This window comes from Equus przewalskii, chromosome 10 (assembly GCF_037783145.1).
Source record: "Equus przewalskii isolate Varuska chromosome 10, EquPr2, whole genome shotgun sequence".
NCBI classification, from domain to species: domain Eukaryota; kingdom Metazoa; phylum Chordata; class Mammalia; order Perissodactyla; family Equidae; genus Equus; species Equus przewalskii.
The window spans coordinates 33,624,676-33,644,769 of NC_091840.1; the positions used below are offsets into that span (position 1 = coordinate 33,624,676).

General features: G+C 39.2%; 1 protein-coding gene across 2 annotated transcripts in view; it reads left to right on the plus strand.

The window, feature by feature from the left end:
* Nucleotides 1-7,104: 7,104 nt before the first annotated feature.
* Nucleotides 7,105-20,094, plus strand: part of CLTC (clathrin heavy chain) — a 63,928-nt gene continuing 50,938 nt past the window's right edge. Inside the window, exon 1 of one of the 2 annotated variants that reach the window (XM_008541427.2) lies at nt 7,105-7,952. In XM_008541427.2, the coding sequence (XP_008539649.1) occupies nt 7,911-7,952 (42 nt within the window). In that variant the 5' untranslated portion in view covers nt 7,105-7,910. The remainder of the gene's footprint in view (nt 7,953-20,094) is intronic. The other variant, XM_008541420.2, reaches the window with a different exon arrangement.

Sequence of the window (20,094 nt, forward strand, 5' to 3'; positions counted from 1 at the left end):
AATATTGGAGTTAAGGTGGAAGGAGTCTAAGACTTCTTCTAAGAGGAAAGGTGGTGGTTATGGAGAAGTCTGTTCTTAAAAAAATGAGGATTCACCTTCAAATTACTAAATGAAACAAAACAAAAAGAAACAAATGAAGGCAAATGTTATCATAGAAAAATGGGCAAAGGACATGGTGAATCATTTCATAAAAGAGAAAACATGAATGGTCCATAAATAAGATACTGAATCTTACTAGTAATTAGGGAATGCAGTTAAAAATAACAGTGAGATGCCATTCTTTTCCATCAGATTGGCTTGCCTTGAATATGCCTTGAAATATGCCTTGAAAGTGTTGGCATAAAATAAAATTACTCTTCTTTTAGAGAACGTTTTGGCAATATCTAGTGAAGTTGAAGATGCGTACAACCTGTGACTCAGCAAGCCCACCTTTAGATTAATATCCTAGGATCTCTTTGAGATTATATAAAATATTCTGTTCCTCATAAAATTTTACTCCCACAGATTTAGCATGTCGATGATTTATGTTAAGTACAGCATTCATAAAAGAGTTATATACTCCATTGTTTCTAATAGTAAAAATAATGAAAACAATATATATAGCTATCAATAGGGAAATGGCCAAAAAAATTGTAGTATGTTCTTATGGTTGAATTTTTTACAACAGTGAAAGTGACTTTTGAGACTCCTGTGATACCTACTGATGAACCAGTTTACATTCCGAACAGCAATGTAGTAAAATGCCTTGTAGGCCCTCAAAAATATTCTTCTAATTATAGACCAAAAAAGGTGTCTTATTATATTAGTTTACATATTTAGATATTCATCTTTTTTTCCCTTATGTTCAAATTATCTACAGGAAATAAAATTAACTGATTTGAGTTTGATAAGGCCAGACAGTAAATATTTTAGGCTTTCAGGCCATACCGTCTCTGTTGCCATTACTCTGCTGTTGTAGTATAAAAGCAGCCACAGGGGCCAGCCTGGTGGCCTAGTGGTTAAGTTTGCACCCTGCTTTGGCAGCCTGGGATTCGCTGGTTTGGACCCTGGGTGTGGACCTACACCACTCATCAAGCCATGCTGTGGTGACATCCCATATAGAAGAACTAGAAGGACTTACAACTAGGATATACTGTGCACTGGGGCTTTGGGAAAGGAAAAAAAAAAAAAAAGAGGAAGATTTGCAACAGATGTTAGCTCAGGGCCAAGCTTCCTCACCAAAAAAAAAAAGCATACCTTTAAAACAAACAAAAAAGGAGCCATAGACAGTATGTAAATAAATGGATATGGCTATGTTCCAATAAAACTTTATTTATGGACAATGAAATTTGAATTTCATATAATTTTCATCTCAAGAAATGTCCTTTTGATTTCATTTTACCTACCACTTGTACTTTAATCCAGGAAAGCTACTTTTCTTATACCCATTCTAATTCACATTATTTCATTTGAAAGAAAAGATCTTAAATTTCATGAAATATCTGAGATTTTTCTGGTTTTTCCTTTTACTTATAGCAGAGCTGATGGGACTGAGCATAATGTCAGGAATCAATAAATTTAAATTGTAATCTTTATTCTCCCAAAGATTTTCAGAGTAACCTGTATCGCTTGTTTAGCAGTTCCTTTAACCTTAAAGTATGAATAATACAAAACTTTTGTGAAACTATTAAAGATTTTTCAAAGAAAAGAATCACATTACAGATCTTCCTCAACTTATGATGGGGTTACTTCCCAATAAACCCATTATAAATTGAAAATATTGTAAGTCGAAAATGCATTTAATACATCTAACCTACTGAACATCATAGCTTAATTGAGCCTGCCTTAAATATGTTCAGAACACTTACATTAGCCTACATTTGGGCAAAATCATCTAATGCAAAGCCTATTTTATAATAAAGTGTTGAATAGCTCATGTAATTTACTGACTACTGTACCGAAAGTGAGAAACAGAATGGTCGTGTGGATACAGAATGGTTGTAAGTGTTATCAGTTATTTACCCTCGTGATTGTGTGGCTGACTGGGAGCTGTGGCTCACTGCCGCTGCCCAGCATCACAAGGGAGTATCTACTATATATCGCAAGCCCAGGAAAAGATCAAAATTCAAAATTTGAAGTACGGTTTCTACTGAATGTGTATTGCTTTTGCACCAGCATAAAGTCGAAAAATCATACATCATCGTTAAGTTGGGGACCGTCTGTACTTGTCCGGATAAAATTTACATATGTTTCTTAACCTAGTATTATTTGGTGCTCAGCTAAAACATAGGAAATGAGATGGGTTAAACCAAAATATAGCCTAGCACCCAGTTTGGTGCTTTCTGTATATAGTAGGTATTTATACATGATCATTGTGCTAAGTCCGTGTGTGATTATTAACAACATTCAGTTAGCCTAGGCTTTGGATTAAATAGGTGGTACAGTCAATAAATGCTATAATAGCTTAAGAAGCAGGGTGAATAGATTTATAAGCTGAGGTTTTAAGGAAGAGTAGGACTTGGACTAGAACAAAAAAGGATACAGAATTTGTGTGGTTAGGGAGAGGAATCAGAATTGAACACTGGAAAGGTTATCAGTGTCACCTCAAGAAGGGCTTTGGTGAAGAGTTTCGCAGTTTCCAGTCTGTAACTTGGGCTAACATTAAGTAGGTCTGGGGGGCCGGCCCCAGTGCTGAGTGGTTAAAGCTCTGCCTGCTCCTCTTCTGTGGCCTGAGTTTGTGGGTTTGGATCCTTGGCGTGGAACTGCTCCACTTGTTGGCCATGCTATGGAGGCATCTCACAGAGAAAAAAAAGAGGAAGATTGGCAACGGATGTTAGCTCAGGGCAAATCTTCCTCACCAAAAACAAAAAACACAACATTAAAGTAGGTCAAATGAAGAATAATTTGAGTGCCACTCATTCTTGCAGATAGAAAAATTTGAAAGTCGGCTTGGACTGGGGTTTTCCCTTTCTACTGTGCAGCACTTACAGACTGCCATTGTGTGCCAGTCTGCTACTCCCTTTAGTTCCCTGTTCAAGAAATGGAACTTTTAAGCCCTCCTAGTAATAACTATAATCTCATCTCTACATCTGCTCTGATGACTTAGCTAGACAGTCTGAAAATATAGAGATGGTAAAGGGCTGTCTTTATTATGTAGTTTTTAACTATTAGGTAGTTTTTATTTCCACCCTGTGGAAAGCTCTGTGTTTGACTGGTCAGTAGACCTAACCTAAAGAGATCTTTTCATGTCTATTGGTGTTAACAGGGCTGGCTTGGAAAAAAATCAATAAATATGAAGTAGGCTCATGAATGCTACATATTTTTCATTACTGGACTGTTACGGAATGAATAGTAGTTGTATGGTTGTATACTGTTCAACATTGAACTCAGTTATTTGGAACATGAGCAACCAGGAAAAGGAAATAATCAGGTTTTTGGTTCATTTTACATAACCCACTTTTATCGGTCATGACACATGGAGTAAGGTATTTAAAAAAAAGTAATTTCTAGTGTGTCCTAAATTTGGTACATATTCAGGTAATTTGCATGAGTATACAAAAACTTCAGAGTAATGGATCTAAGGCTCTTAAAATTGAGAATTACTTTCCCCATATAAATTTTTTTGAATCATTTTCAAAAGATTTTAACATTAAGTATTTTTCATACAGAAAAGTGTTGATCGAGTAAATTAGCGTATACTTCCTTGAAACTTTATTATTGAGTTAACCAACACTTTTTTTTTTTTTTTTACCAAATCTCAGCCTTAACCATTCTGTTCTGAGGAAGAGTTTATTACCATAACAAGGCTGCATACGTGCACTGCCACTGGTAGAACTCCCCCTGGAGTGGGAGAGAATTTTAAGATTGCTGAGAGAACATGTTTGTAGGTCACATCTTGCTTTGATTTGGGGACAGTAATAACGCTAGGAGATGAAGAGAGACAGTTCTACATATCTAGAGAGGAGGAAAAAGAACAGCCCACAACAGTCATTCCCAGGCCTTGACCCTCATTGCCCCTTCATGTGATAGAGCCTCTCAAGCTTTTTTGTGACTTTTGTTTTTGGACGTGAAAGAGGTTGTGATGAGGCATCTGATTCCCTGTTGATCGGCGGGGTTATAACTCTTCTGGGTTTTTCTGTCCACAATGCTCTGGGAATCACTATATTTGAACCGACTTTCCTGAGGTGACTTTTTAAGGTAATGTTACAAGCCACTTCATTCCTCCGCTTGGATCTGATTTAACTTTTACAAAATATGGGAGGCGCCTATATAATACTACTAGATTCCAGATTTTATTCCCACAGGGCCAGTCTTGGCTATTCATTGGAACATGCTCAATCCTGACATAGAACAAAGATTCACTATAGATCTTATTGCTATCTATGATACATTATAAAACTTGTCTATATAAATTAGGTTTAGGACAACCTAAGCAGTGACTGATATTAAGTATAAGTTCGGGTCCATTTCATACTAAAAAAAGCCATGAAAAATTTTTTCATGCTTTGTAAATTTTTTTTGGTTGAGCTTTGCCTATAATCAGTGCCTTGTACAAGGCCAAAATAAAGTGGGCACCGTATGTTGACTGCTACCTGAGCCACTCACTGGCGTTTGATATTCTGCTTTTTATCTAATCCTGCTGGGAATCATATGAGGGGGCCGAGATGTTTCAAAGCTGCTGTATAAAAATGGCAAAACCACCTATGTTACTTGGGTAATGCTAAAGTATTTACCTCTTGGTTTCATTAAAATCTGAATTTTAAATATTTGGTACAGTGGGTTAGGTTTAAAGTTCTGCTTTAAAATTAATCTCTGTTTGAGAAATGCCTTTTCTTTGTGGCTTTTGCAATGCAGCTAGCTCAGGCTGTTTTTAAAAGGTCAAGTTAAAAGGCACGGGCCTTAATTTGGGGGCTGCTTGAAGATAAACAACTACAGAGGAACCAGACAATGAAAAGTTTTTCTGAAGTGTCATTCTCATTGGAGGTAATATAAAATCTCATAGTTCCTGGCATAAACTATAAAATTAAGGGCACAGTCAAGGTTGCTTGTATAGGTTTTGAGAAACTGGCACTCCTCAGAATAGACAAGCAATGCAGTTTTTGCTAATGGCACTTGTTGTGACTCTCAGCAAGGACCTACTCTTGAACATTCCGATAGAAATAACTTCAAATTGAAAGACTGAGATCAGTTTTTTATTAACATGGCTACCTTACTAAAACATTTTCTGAAACCAAAAGCCTGGATGATGATACATTTATAGCAGTAGTCTTATTAAAAGACTTTGTCACAGTTAGGAAAAAACCCAGCATTTGTTTTTTAGTTTATAAGGTTATCTATCTTCTCTAACTTAAGGTAGTGCCTGATAACAAAGCCATTCAGTTACTGCTCAGGTAACTGTTAACAGTGACTCAGCCTTTGGGGCTTCTAAACCAAGGATTGACCACCTTTTCTCCTGCCTCCACACCATCAGCAAGAACAGCTTACTACTATAAAAAGCTCTTATTACCTCAGCCAAAATTGTTGGCCTTTAAAAGGCACAGGTTTGGTGTTGTTTTTAATGTTTATCATCTGGACCACTTTCTCCTCTTGAAAAATTTCGGTTTCATTAATTTGAAGGATACAGTGTTCAAAATGAGCTGGTATATTGTAATCTATTTGCTTCTCCTTAAATGATTTCTGAAAACAACGCATTCGTTGGATTTCTGTGTGATGACACAGCAGTCACTTTAACGGAACCTCAGTGCACTTTTGGTTAGACATTCCACACCAAATATCCAAGATAAAATCAATTGCTTTGGGGATTCTAAACGTACTTAAAATTACAAGTCTGTATGAAAATGCAAGACAGTTATTAATAAATTTTTGTGGCCTGTCCGTGATATAGCTCTTGTATCCCAGATTCCGAGATTGGAAATGTAATGATTAAACTACTGCTTTTACTTGTAATAAAACAATAATTCCTTTAGATTTTTAAATTAGAATTTGTCTACTTCCAAAAAGGATTGAAAGCAGCTACTATTAAACTGGTATTAGAAAGATCATTTCAAATGTTGCAGAATACAGGAACATCTTCAAGTATCTGGCTTAACAAAACAAAATGAAATTTTGCCAAGCATAAATACTCACTCTCTTATGACATGGAGGCAAGGCTTTTCTTTGCAAAACAGTCTGCCTGCTCTCGTACCTGCCAAAGATTCTTCTCTCAGCCTCAGTATGGAAGATGTATTTTGGGAAAAACATGAAATGCAATTTAAATGATTCAGCAAATTTCTCTAAGCAAAACTGCTTGACACAAGATTATTGTATACCTAATAGGGTTTTATGTTTAACTGAAAAGGGCACTAAAAATAATTGTATACTTGAGTTGTTCCTCAAGATCTTTCTGGAAAAATAATCACATTTGTTATAAAGATGAGAGGCACAGAACTAAATTCTTTTATCCTTTATTGTATTTGTGCTATTATGAAATCTTATTAGATCTTACACTTCAGCAATAAAGTGCTAGGAAGATTATTAATTGATGATAAATGCCGAAGATACCTTAATTCTGTTAGAAGACACGACGCTGCTGCTTTGGAGCTCTTACACTCCCAAACTGCTCATTTACACGCAATGTTGAGGTAGTCCCACTGAAACACACCGCTAGTAGTTAATCGCTTTCTCCAAGAGTGGACTTTATCCACACGAGGAAGAACTTTAAGGTTTTGCAAACCACCTTTAACGTAATTATCTAAATCTTTGAGACTCATTATTTGCTGTGGCTAAAAAACTTTCCTGATACAATTTTGGTCTAATTCTTTAGCGTATTCATGATACTCATTCAATTTATTACTAAGCTAGACCGACATACATGTCTGCCAAAATGTCCGCAGAAACGTCAAGAAAAGCTATCACTGGGCCAGCTTGAGATACCTCAATAAATGGCCTTGACTGTCCTTTGAGCCAATTATTTAAGTAACATCCGAAGAGACTGGTAGTTCTAGTTAGAATCCAAGCGTCAGCTTCTTCAACCGTCAGAAGGGCGTGCATAAGGGCAGGGAGGATTTTAAATCCCAGTTCATTTCCCCCTGCCAGGGATGGAAGAAACCACCCACTATAAGAAACTAGGCGGGGGAGGAGTGCTGCAGCCCGCTGCCAAGAGAGCGCTCTGCAGGGAGGCCGTTTCCCTGAGTCACGGAGAAGGCGGGAGGCTGGGCCCATCTGCCCACGACGTCCTCTTCGTAAGGGACTCAGCTTAAATAGGCAGGGCTCACAGGGGAAAGGAGCTACACCGCCATTCCTCAAGGAGGCCCAAAAGCCACCTCATTCCCAGGGGACACCGCAGTTCCCCAGAACTCGCTCTGCATGCTGGCAGCAAACAGCCAACCCTTCCCGACCAGCATCACGTGCACTCGGAAGTACGTGGGTGGGACCTAAAGCGCCCACGGAAATGACGTCGGCGGCCCCTAGTCGCATGATGTGGCAAAATGCAAAAAAAGGGGGGGGCAGGGAAAAGCAGAGGCTGGGGAAAGTGATCAGTCCAAAAAAGTAGTCCCTTCGAGTCCTCTATTTACCCCGTGTCGCAGAAGTGAGCGAGGTGCTCAGCGCACTGCGCCGCGAATTCCTGCGCCCCGCGGCACGGCGGCGCTCCGTGGAAGGGTACATAAAGCGGAGGGGGTGAGGCGACCTGGGCGGAGTTCTGTGGCCGGGATCCCTCCGCAGGGCTCAGCCGTTTCCGGAGTCTGCGCTGCGCCGGGTTCCGCCATTGCGGCTCTCCTGGCCCCTGGAGCCTCCGCCCCCGACCCGAGCTCTTTCGTCTGCCTGCCAGTTTCCTGCGTCCCCGGAGAGTATCCTGCTGAGCCCAGCCCCCCTCCTCCTCTCCCTTGGAGAGCCCGGGCAGCCACTGCCCCGCAGCCCCAGTGCAGGAGGAGACCGTACCCCCCGACAGCGCCATGGCCCAGATTCTGCCAATTCGTTTTCAGGAGCATCTCCAGGTGCGTCCGGGCCCAGGCTAGTGAGGGCTGTGGAGAGGGTGGTAGGAAGGAACAAGCTGGCGTCTGGGCCCAAGCGAAAAGAACAGGATCGGAGTGAGTGGGATGTCGGTGCCTGGGGTGGATGGAGGATGGGGGGCGCTATCTTGGAGAGCTCGAAGGGTTAAACGATGTGGGGCTTGGATGGAAAGGACGAGAGTCGGGTGCAAAGGGCAGTGAAGCCAGGCCTGGGTGCGAGGGCCTGTGTTTGCTTCCTGGATGGCAAGAACTGCGCGAACTAACTCCCCCCCCCCCCCCCCCGCTTCCCCGTTTATTCAGTTCATTCATTTGGGCAGGTTGGGGGCGGGGGGACGATTCTCCCGCGTTTCTTCCCGAGCAAGGACTCTCATCCACTAGGCCAGTGCAGGGCTGTCACTTCCCATTGCTCTTCTCTTCCCTTTCCCCCCATCGTGTCTGCACTCAGGAGTTGTCGGGCGGGTGGGTTGGGGAGGAGCAACCTTTTTTCTTCCTCTGCGGCTCTCAGCTGAGAAAGGCACCTTCCCCTGGGGGTGGAGGGAAAGGCGCTGGCTTGACTCTTGCCTTCCCTGAGGCAGTAGGAACAGAAGGTCAGTGAAGGAACAGGAGGAGGATAGAATGGGGGCACATGTTTCTTAGGGCGGTGACGATCTCAGTGCTTGGGGTCAAGGTCCCTAGGGGAACTTGCCGTTTTTTCCTTTCATGATTTCTCTGGGGATTCTGTGGTCTTATCCCCTCTTTGGTTCTAGAAGGTAGGAATGGGTTATTCAGAGGTTATCTTGGGGTCTGCTGTAGTCTAGCAGGTGGGCTTGGCGTGAGTACCCCCCCCTCAGGATTGCGTGGAATTGAATAGAGCCCTGGGGATAGAGCACACCTGCTCTGAGGTATGCAAGGTTTTTCTGTCATTGGCTTCCTTTTAGTAGGTTCTGGAGTTCTTCCCCACGGTGTATTATCCTGTAGGCAGCATACTGTCTTATCTGGCAACATGCCCGTGGCTGGCCCAGGCGGTTACCATTGGAGAGCTTGACTGAATTAAGCCTCTTCTGAGCTTCTGATTTTCCTGGTTAGCCAATCCTGGTTTTACTTTGGCTGAAATAATTTGTTCTTAATAATTTGCTTTCTTCCCAAATACCCCTTTGAGAAAGCCTGCCTCAGCTCAATCCTCTGAAGGGCTAATTTCATAATGACAAAAGATACCGAGGTTTCATGTGACACCAACTAGTATTAGTGACCTATTGGACACTTTACCGTTGAAGGCTATTTTACTCCCATTGGTATAACATACATGAAGGATTTCTGTTAATAAGATCTAATATTCATGCTGTCAGTAACAATTTCATATTTCTTTACAGTCTTGAAATGTAGTGAATAATAAATCTTTACTCAAAAAATGAGTTAAGTAATACATTTTCTTTGGTTATTTATGGTTTTTAGATAACTCATCTGAAGTAATGGAACACTTTTACAAAAGATTAAAAAATGTTAAGTGACAGAATGGACACAAGTTGTTTATGCTCAATCAAGTTTTAATTGCTATGGTTACTTCTATTAAAGCAGGGTGTAGATGAATGTGGAATATTAGGAAAATGTTCTTGGGTGTGAGGCTTGTGCTCAAATGAGTGTATCTGAAATATCTTTAGACAAACGTTTGTAAAATCATATACAGCACAAGCAGGTACAGTTGCTATTTACACGGCAAAGGTATAACCCACTAGTAAATCTTATTTCTTGGCTAGTGATCAATAGCTTTGCATTCCTATTAAAGAGAAGACAAGAATTGTTAATCCCAAAGATTGGAATCCAGTCTTGTCACTAATTGAAGACAGACTTAATATGGGTCTGATTTCTAAGTGGTTTGAAGTTTCTGCAAATACTTGAGTAAAGCCATTTCCTTCTCAAATAATTTGAAGATTTGGGTATAAAGCCACTTTGCAAATACACTTGAAGAATTCAGTCGTCTGTTTTTTGGTGTACTATGTAGTGCCTAAACTTAAGCTTCCTAGTGTGACTGTACACTCCAGCTGATAATAATTGCGCAAAGAGCCCCAACTACCAACCTCTTCCAGGATAATATATCTCTTGACTTCTCATTTTTATCCTTTCCCTTTTAAAGAATTAATGAGGATTATTTTAATTGGCACCTTGGGTCTTTGACCTCTGTGCTTCTGCCAGTTTGCTAAGCAGCCAAAAACTTTCTGACACACTTGGGATAAAAATTGGGAACAAGATTTTAGAAACTTGAGTGTCAAGTTAGCTTGTGAAAGCATCAAAATGTGAACTGTGAATGAGTTTATTTTTGTACCATGTAACTACTTTGGCCAACTGAGGGTTCTGTCATCAAAGCTCAGAACTACATCAAATGAATGTTAGGTTTCTTTTTTTTTTAAAGATTGGCACCTGAGCTAACATCTGTTGCCAGTCTTCTTTTTCTCTTTTTCTTCTCCCCAAAGTCTCCCAATATACTATAACTATACATAGTTGTATATTCTAGTTGTAGGTTCTTCTGGTTGTGCTGTGTGAGATGCCGTCTCGGCATGGCTTGTTGAGCAGCGCCTTGTCTGTGCCCAGGATCTGAATCCGTGAAATCCTGGGCCACCGAAGTGGAGCACGCGAACTTAACCACTTGGCCACGGGGCCGGGTCCGAATGTTAATATTTTAAGTTATGAAGGATTTTTTTTTTTTTAAGGATGTTTAGGCTGATAGCAGTCAACAGATTAGTGCCTATTTGGGCAAGACATTGTGAGACTTGCAGATTTTGGAGAACACCTAGGCTACGTATTAAACATTGCCTGCAATTCTTACTTCTTGGCACATTAAGACTCCTTTACTAGTTGACACATTCCACAGTATTCTCAGGTTCTTTGGGTCTGAAATTAAAAATCTCGCCACCCTGTTCTTTTCTCTTTGATCCATAAATGCAGGCATGGAATGTGTTGGGAGTTCAATGGTAGGGGTTCTTGTTACGGTTATTTCGGTTTGCAAAGAGAAAGCAATGTGCTGTATGCTTAACTCTACTCCCTGGAAGAGGCATATTGCCTGGAATTATCCTGCAGTCGACCCTGGGAATAGCCTCCAAGCTTAAGATGTATCAGGTTTTTCAGAATTTTCCTAATGGCCAATTTACTTGGTTTAAAAGGGTGTGGTCACTTCTAGTGAATGTGCTTTCACTCTTCTTAGGAAGTAATTTAAGACATAGAACTAAGTGCATGTGTGTTCATTTTAGTGCCCGGTGAAACTTATTTGAATTTGATATTTCAAGAAACTTATTTGAATTTGATATTTGAATTACATTTAACAAGTTTTTTTATGTCACTGTTACTGATGTGGTTTTTGCCTTTTGAGAGTTACAGTCCAATAGAACTCTTCCATGATGAAAATTTGTGCTAGCTACATAGGGATATTGAGCAACTAAGTCTTTACTTTTATTTCTCTTTAATTAAATGTCAATAGCCACATGAGGCCATTTACGACATGTTGGACTGCACAATTATAGACTGCACTGATGTGCTTTGTGAGAGTGAAGTTTTGTCTGACCATCCATGTCTATATCTTTAGAACATTTTGTTAGCTAAAATTAAAACATTCATTATTTGAGAGTGTTAGTTGAATACTGTCTCTTTGGGGAAGCAGTGATGATGAAGAGTGACTAGTGAATGGAGGGAGCAGGACTTGTGAGAGCCTTTTATGCCCTATGAATGTGATTGGATGCTTTCAGGTCTTAACTTGATCTCTCCAGACATCCTTCTTAAACAGTTGAAGAAAGTGAAACTCAAAGTAGTGCCCAAGGGAACGCAGTGTCAGAAGGGGTTTGAATCTGGGTCTTCTGACACAAAATATTTCAAAGAAATATTGGCCCTAAGAGAAGAAGTTATACAGTCTCCTTGTGTGGCTTTTTTCTTTTGGACTTTGCCCCAAGAGGTAACTTCCCTGTTAGTTTAAAATGTGATTAAGGGGCCGGCCTGGGGGCGCAGCGGTTAAGTTCACATGTTCTGCTCTGGTGGCTCGGGGTTTGCTGGTTCGGATCCAGGTGCGGACCTACGTACTGCTTGTCAAACTATGCTGTGGCAGGCATCCCACATATAAAGTAGAGGAAGATGGGCACAGGTGTTCGCTCAGGGCCAGTCTTCCTCAGCACAACAAAAAAGAGGATTATTGGCGGCTGATGTTAGCTCAGGGCTAATGTTCCTAAAAATAATAATAATAAATAAAATGTGATTAATGATGTGGTATAGTAGACAGATTGGAGGTTTGGGGGTTGTTGACATCAGTGCTGTCCAATAGAAAAATAGTATGAGCCATATATGTAATTTTAAATTTTCCAGTGGCCATATTAAAAATAAACAGAAGAAATTAATTTTAATGTTTTAACTCAATAAACCCAAAATGTTATAATTTTAACATATAATCAGTATAAAACCTTCAAATGAGATATTTTACATTCTCCTTTTGGGTACTGAATTTTCAGAATCTGTTGTGTATTTTATATTTAGAGCACTTCTCAATTCAGACCCTATTTTCATTGGAAATATTTAATCTGTATTTAGCTTTAATAAAATTTACAGTTGGAAAAGCAGATTTGCATACCTAGGTTATTCCAAACATACTTAAGTTTTCCATAATTGAATTATCAGTGACTATTTAGTTTTAATTTAAATTTTATAGGGAGTCACCACATTTCAAGCACTCACTACCACGTATGACTTGTGAAATGTGGCTATAGTATTGAAGAATGCAGGTTAAGACCACCTTCTTTTTCTCTGTAAAATAGGTCTACTGCCTCAAAAAGTTACTGTGAAGATGTGAGAGTGTGTACGTGAAGGTATTTGGTGTAGCACTTTAGGAACATTAATTGTTAGCTATATAATTTTTGTATAGTACATTTTATTTGTCTTTCAACCCAGTGACACAATATTTTATTTGCAGACCTAGATTTTTTATTTTATTTTATTTTTTTCCTTTTTCTTCCCAAACCCCCCCGGTACATAGTTGTATATTCTTAGTTGTGGGTCCTGCTAGTTGTGGCATGAGGGATGCCACCTCAGCGTGGCTGGATGAGCAGTGCCATGTCCGTGCCCAGGATTCGAACCGACAAAACACTGGGCCACCTGCAGCGGAGCGCACGAACTTAACCACTCGGCCATGGGGCCAGCCCCCAGACCTAGATTTTTTTTTTAATTAAGATTATGATAGTTAACAACCTTGTGAAATTACGGTTGTACATCATTATTAGTCATGTTGTAGGTACACCACTTTACCCTTAGTGCCCTCCCCCCAACCCCCCCCCGACCTAGATTTTTATGACTTATAAATATTTGGTACTCACCTAAGATTTGAGTACTTACTCTGTATCAGCAACTGTGTTGAACTAGGGACAAAGTGGTGAACAAGATTGATTGTGGTTTGCATTGATTAGTTGGTAAAGGCTGTCCACACATAATTGCAACCTTGGGGGTTATTGAATGTTTGATATTGTGCAGGATTTAATACAAATATTCATATGATAAAAATTTGATCCCGCTCTGAAACTGTCCAAAAGAAAGTTTTTTAAATTAATCTTTTATTACATCCCATGAGCGCTCATTGTGTACCATTGGTACATTTTTTAATTGGTGTTCCTTGGTCAGATATGTTTGAGAAAACTGGTAGATCATATCTGATAAAATACCCACATGGAATACCAGTCAGACCTTTGTAGTGTTGTATAAGATGGTAGTGTTGAAGTGAATGTTCTCACTGAGATGAAAAATGAGCTCATAGCTGATATTTTAGTCCTTTGTATCAGAATGAGGCTATTGCTCTGAATTTGTTTACGTATGTGCCGTGCTAGAGCTACTTCATAGCTTGTAAGCCACAGCGAAGTTTACAGCTCTAGGTGTCTTTTATTCCCCTCTTGGCCAAGTGCCTGTGGCTAATGCTCTTAACTCAAAGGGATGGCTGGATGCTTGGATCTGAATGTATTATGCAAAACCCATCTGTCAGACTTGGATTTTGTTTCTCTTCTTTTGTGTTAAGAAAGACATAATTAAAGATATTTGTCCTAGTTTAGAAGAAATAACTATTCATCAAATCTTAATTGTCCTGGAATCTGTAAGATCAAAATAAATTGGCCATTTTAGCTATTTGAGCACCTACTCTGTGCCAGGAACTTGGCTAACTACTTTATGTTCATGATCTCATTTAATTAGCAAGGGAATCCTTTGAGGTAGGTAGGGTTAGCCTTATTTTGCAGATGGGGAAACTGAAGTTCATAGAAGTTAACTTGAGTCACACAGCTAGTGAGCGGGTGGTCAGACTTGAGTACTTTCAGTGGGGCACATTGCCTCATTTGGTGAATGAGCTATATAATCTGAACTGCAAAGTATACCACAATTCATATCTGTGCTGGGCTGTTCTTTGATATATTCATTCTACTAGTAGGTCAATAGTTTTTATATAATGAGAAAAATAGGGACCAGTGAGCCAACATTTTGATTATCTATAACTTAGACAGTTATTTAGATGTTTTTAAAGGGCTTTATCCAAGTTCCCACTAGAAAATTGTGCAGGATGATTGGGATCAGGTTAACGTATAACCAGGATTATCTGTATCCCTCTCATAAGGCTGAACTTCTCAAACTTCTCTATAGATTTTTCCTTAGTGACAAGAGAGTGAATGTGTTCCAGTCTGAAGCTGCTTGTAAAAGCAGGAACCTTCTGCTTTCTATTTTACTATACGTTCACGTTTTTGTGTTTATACTAATGTAAAACTGGAGTAGAACTCAAGGAAGACAGTTGTTCCTTGTTGGGGGGTAAGGAAAGTGGGAGTAGAAACGCTTGCTCAGTTTGAATAGCATAACCATAGAGGGGAAACGGTTACAAACTGGTAGTGTTGTGCTTTGGAGGCAGAATTGCCAGTGATATTACTGCTTCCTCTTCTGAATCATTTGGGGTAAATAAGAACTTTTAAGTTCTGAAGTAAAGCAGATTTTAAAGCTTATTTCTGAAAGAATAGGAACTGATTCCATTGAAACCATTTTGTCACATTAAAAATTTTAAATTCTGTGGTGTGCTATTGTAGAAAATGTCTCAGATGTTTAATCCGAGCTCTATCTTTTTAGCTTTTCTCAACTTCCTCATTTACTAAAATAATACTTTCTGGCAATTATAAAGTTAGACTGTGGTATGTATTTGTGTTTATATCATAATACTTGGCCCATACAGACACTCAGGTATTAGTTTTTAACCTCTGACGCTGGAGGGGAGTCTCTCTTTGTCCAGTTCAGTTGGAACACATATGCCATGCTAAAGGAAAAAACTGCTGTGTACCCAGTTATTGAAGCCAAGATCTTGGTGTTATACCAGGCTTTCTCCCCTTTTTGTTTTCTGCATTCAGTCCATTTCTGGAGTAAGGAGGGGAAGAATTCTCATAGTGATGCACACTGGGGGTCCTGATGATCCCAGTTTTTGATGACCCCATCTGTTAAAACTGGGAATTATAGTAGATGAAAAAGGAGAATTGGGTTGAGAGTTGCTTTCATGTATTTCTAACCAGCTGCTCATCTGAGAAAGGGCTTAAAAATCGCTAGAGTGGACAGAATGAAGCCAAAGACTGTCCGTATATGCTCAGCTTGACTAACAGCTGACTTTAGATAGATGTCATCATTTGAGGATGAGTAATTAGGAAAAAAACTTATACGGAAAACGTGGTTTACAAAATCCATATCTTTCCTCACTCCCTGCAATACTCTATGTTCTGCCCTATTGAACTATACGAATCTAAGATAGGTTTCTTTTTTTACCGTAAGATATTCGTCGGGAAAGAGTTTCCTTTTACGGATTAAAAGCCTTACTGGGTCTCCATATTATTGAGTCCTCTCACAGTTATTTATGTTTGAATACTACAGCACCATTCAGTGAAGGTTATCATAGGCTTGAAATCACCTGGAATGGTAAGAGGTAAATTTAACACATCTTATAATTATTCCTTTCTGTATGGCCTCACAACTACAACTGTTGGATACTATAAACATTTTAAATACTCCTCAAATAAGCAATCCATTAGGGATATTTTTCTGGAGATCATAATCCAAAAACAAGTGGGAAACCACTCTCCTATTATGCAAATAGAAATTTGAGGCGTGTTATAAAATTCCCGTGATTGCACCATAATTCATTTAAAAAAAAGCACTTTGATGGAATGGAGATGACTTTCCAGTGTTAATGAAGACGTTGATGTAAAAAAAAAATAAAGAGTTTAAATAAAATAGTTTCTGAAATGAGGAGTAGAAAAACAGTTTCAAGTTAATTTTATAATTTTAAATGGTTATATAAACTAAATCAAATGACTACTTGAATTATATATTAAGCTTATCTAATCCCTAAGAGTTTATTGTTTAACACGATCAAAAGGCTTTTTAAATTAAGATAAAAATCATATAACTTTAACCATTTTAAAGTGAACACTTCAGTGGTATTGGGTACATTCACAGTGTTGTGCAATCATCACCTGTATCTAGTTTCAGAACATTTTCATCACCCCAAAAAGAAATCCCATAACCATTAAGCAGTCACTCCCTCCCCTCTCCTCCCATCCCCTGGCAACTGCTAAGGTGCTTTCTGTCTACGAATTTACCTATTCTGGGTAGTTCACATAAATGGAATCATACAATATGTGACCTTTTGAGTGTAACTTCTTTCGCTAAGCATAATGTTTGAGGATCATCGATGTTGTAGTATGTACAGTACTTTATTCCTTTATAGATGAGTAATACTCCATTGAATGGATATGCCACATTTTATTTGTCCTTTCTCACTTGATGGACAGTTGAGTTGTTTCCACCTGTTGGCTATTATGAATAGTGCTGCTGTGAACATTAATGTACAAGTTTTTGTTTGAATACTTGTTTTCAGTTCTTTTGGATATATACCTAGGAGTGGAATTGCTGGGTCATGTAATTCTGTGTTTTAACTTTTTGAGGGACTGTCCAACTGTTTGTCACAGCAGCTGCAAGATTTTACATCCCTACCAGTGATGTATGAGAGTCCCAGTTTTTCCACGTTCTCTCCAACACTTGTGAAAAGTTTTTTTTTTTTGGTGTCTGGGGAATAGTCTGCTTGGGAAAATGAGTACCCTATTTGGGTATATATGATATTTTTAGTTCTGTGTGTTCTCTCCCAAGCTTTGTAGCCTTGCCCTCCCCTAAATTGTGTGTCCTGCTTTAGATTGCTTCTCCATTTCTTCTGAGACTCCATGTATACCCGCAGATATGTCTGGGCTAGATTTGCACCTGTAACATCATGGCACCGTTGTAGTTGCTGTGTGTCTGTTATGCACTGAGTAGAAGAGACTGTCTCATTTACTTTGGAATTCTCTGTGTATTAGCATAGTGTCTGGCACAGAGTAGCTGCTCAGTAATTGTTTAAATGTGTGACTATTGGAAAAACTACTGCAGAACTAGGAAGGGACCTGAGGAAAAACATAGAAGTTTTTTCTACTGAAACTGGAAGAGAACTGTTGGCATCATCTGTAGTATGCAGAAAAACTTAATATAACATGAACAGAAAGACCCATGGAGATTAAGGTTGCAATAACAGGACATATACAGAAACAGTTAATCCTGAAAGCAATTAGCAGAATTGCTCATGTGGAAATCAGCACTGTGGAAGGTTAGTATTTTCGTTTTTTTTTTTTTAAGATTTTGAATTTAGAAATAAATCACAGAATTAAATCAAGGCCTTGGAGGTGTACAGAGTAGGTTACAAATCTAAGAATTATAGAAACCAAAAATAATGGAAGCTCTTTTCAGACAGTGGAAGAAAACTTACCTGATATGAAAGAAGATTAAAAGAGTTTGGTGTTTGAGACAGGCCTGGGGAAGTTTTAGTACCATGAATTAAAAAAAAAAATGTACAGGCATCCAGGGCACACCCTCTCCTTGACCAAAAAGTCAAGGCCATCTTGGGGCCGGCCCATGGTGTAGTGGGTAAGTTCCACGCGCTCAACTTCAATGGTCCAGGTTCTCAGGTTCAGATCCTGGGCACAGACCTACATTGCTTGTCAGCCTCACTGTGGTGCCAACCCACATATAAGGTGGAGGAAGATTGGCACAGATGTTAGCTCAGGGCTAATCTTCCTCAGGGGGAACAAAGGCAAGGCAATCTTAGTTTTTAAACACTGAGTGTCAGACAGTGAAGCAGTATCTATAGAGTTTTGAGATGAAAAGGTGTTTTTCTTTTTAGAGGACATGAACTACAAATTTACCCTTGAAACCCTCTGAGCCTAAAATCGATTTTTTCCTTGTAGGTTGTTACCTCAGTAGTAATGACAAATTTATAATTTAACACAAAGTAAACAAAGGAGACAATTTTACACAAAACTTGTACTTAAATAACAGGTTATAAAATATTGATGTGAAGTTGCCAAATAATAGATGCTCAGTAGGTGTCAATAGACAACTAAATCTTAGTCATTTTAATGTTGTTTTGAACTCCCTGAATTTGTTAATATTAAATGATTTTGAGATAAGCCTATAAGACTTCATACTGTTATTTAATTCACTTTTTTTTTTTTTTTGAGGAAGATTAGCCCTGAGCTAACTACTGCCAATCCTCCTCTTTTTGCTGAGGAAGACTGGCCCTGAGCTAACATCCATGCCCATCTTCCTCTACTTTATACATGGGATGCCTACCACAGCATGGCTTTTGCCAAGCAGTGCCGTGTCCGCACCCTGGATCCAAACCGGCGAACCCCGGGCTGCCGAGAAGTGAAACATGCGCACTTAACCACTGCACCACCAGGCCAGCCCCTCATTTGCTCTCTTGAGCTTGAAATTTTTTATTTTTGGAAATATTGCAGCGACTCAAATGTAAAATAAAATGGTTCTGGTCTTGTGACTTGTAGCACCTAGATGCTGATTATGCTGTAAATGATTGACCCAACTAGAAAAGTGAATGATACAGCATGTCTGATTTCCTAGCAGGTCTGTCTGTATAGAGTAGACAAATTCAGGAATATATGCAGCAGTGATGGGGTTGAGCTGACTGGGCCCCCACTTAAAAATACGTTTTGTGAAGTTGAATCAGAAAGAAGTTTCTTTGAGACCTTTACAGTTTTAATAGTAAGGAAACCAACTAGATGTTTTAGTTATTCATACCAAGAAACCAAGCCTTTGGTGTCTGCCCAGGGGTTCAAATCATCCTTTGGAAGTCTTTATGTTAAGGCAGCACTAAGTATGTATTGTAATCTTCAGCCCTCAAGTAAGCCTCATTTCTAGTTCTTTGAAAGGAATGTTTGGATAAATTCTGCCTCCCCCATCCTTCAACACACCCATAATTGATCATGGCTTTGGTGGCATTCAGTTGTTTTTTGCCAGCTGAATAGCATTTTTTGGAAAGGACATAACCTTGGAGAGTCATTCCTAGCTGCAAGATTTGGGGCATAAAAACTTCCCTTTATTCCCCTGCAGCTTCATCAAAATTCATATGTAATATTTCATCTAATTATTGGATTATTATTTTTTAAGAATGAGTCAAATTTAAAGTTTTAAAATTTTCCAGTCAGTAGTTGGCTACAAGTAGGAAAAATTCTCTTTGGGTTTCCTAGTGGTTTACCAAAGCTGAGTCTTACTGTTCCTGTCTCCGACTGGTTCCTTCTGAATGTATTCCTTAACAATTTGAAGTGAGTGAGCAGAGTCAAAAATTCTCCGAAGAGACAGTGATTGCCTCGAAGGCTAACATGGAGAAGAAACAAATGTGTATATTTAAGTGTGGAGTAAGCAAGAGTTAAAAGGCGTTTTATTTGCTGCTTGAAATGTGTGGAGCACACGGAAAACAATGGCTGGTATCCTGTTGATGGAAGAACTAAAGGAATGCTGCCTTCTCAGCATTTTTCTTGATTTCCTGTAGAAGACGGCAACAGCAGTTTTTGTTTGACATTTTGCTGGTTTCCTGGAAGGGCTCAATGAAGTGACTGCTGTCAGCATTTTTTTTTTTTTTTTTTCACTGATTGATACTGGTGAAGGTAGAGGACATTTTGGAACTTTTAAAGGAAATTAGGCTGAATGAAATATTTGGGATAGGAAGTTAACCAAATCTTCAGGCACTTACTTAAAAATGTCTGTATTGGGTGACATCCAGGTATCAGCAGGTCTC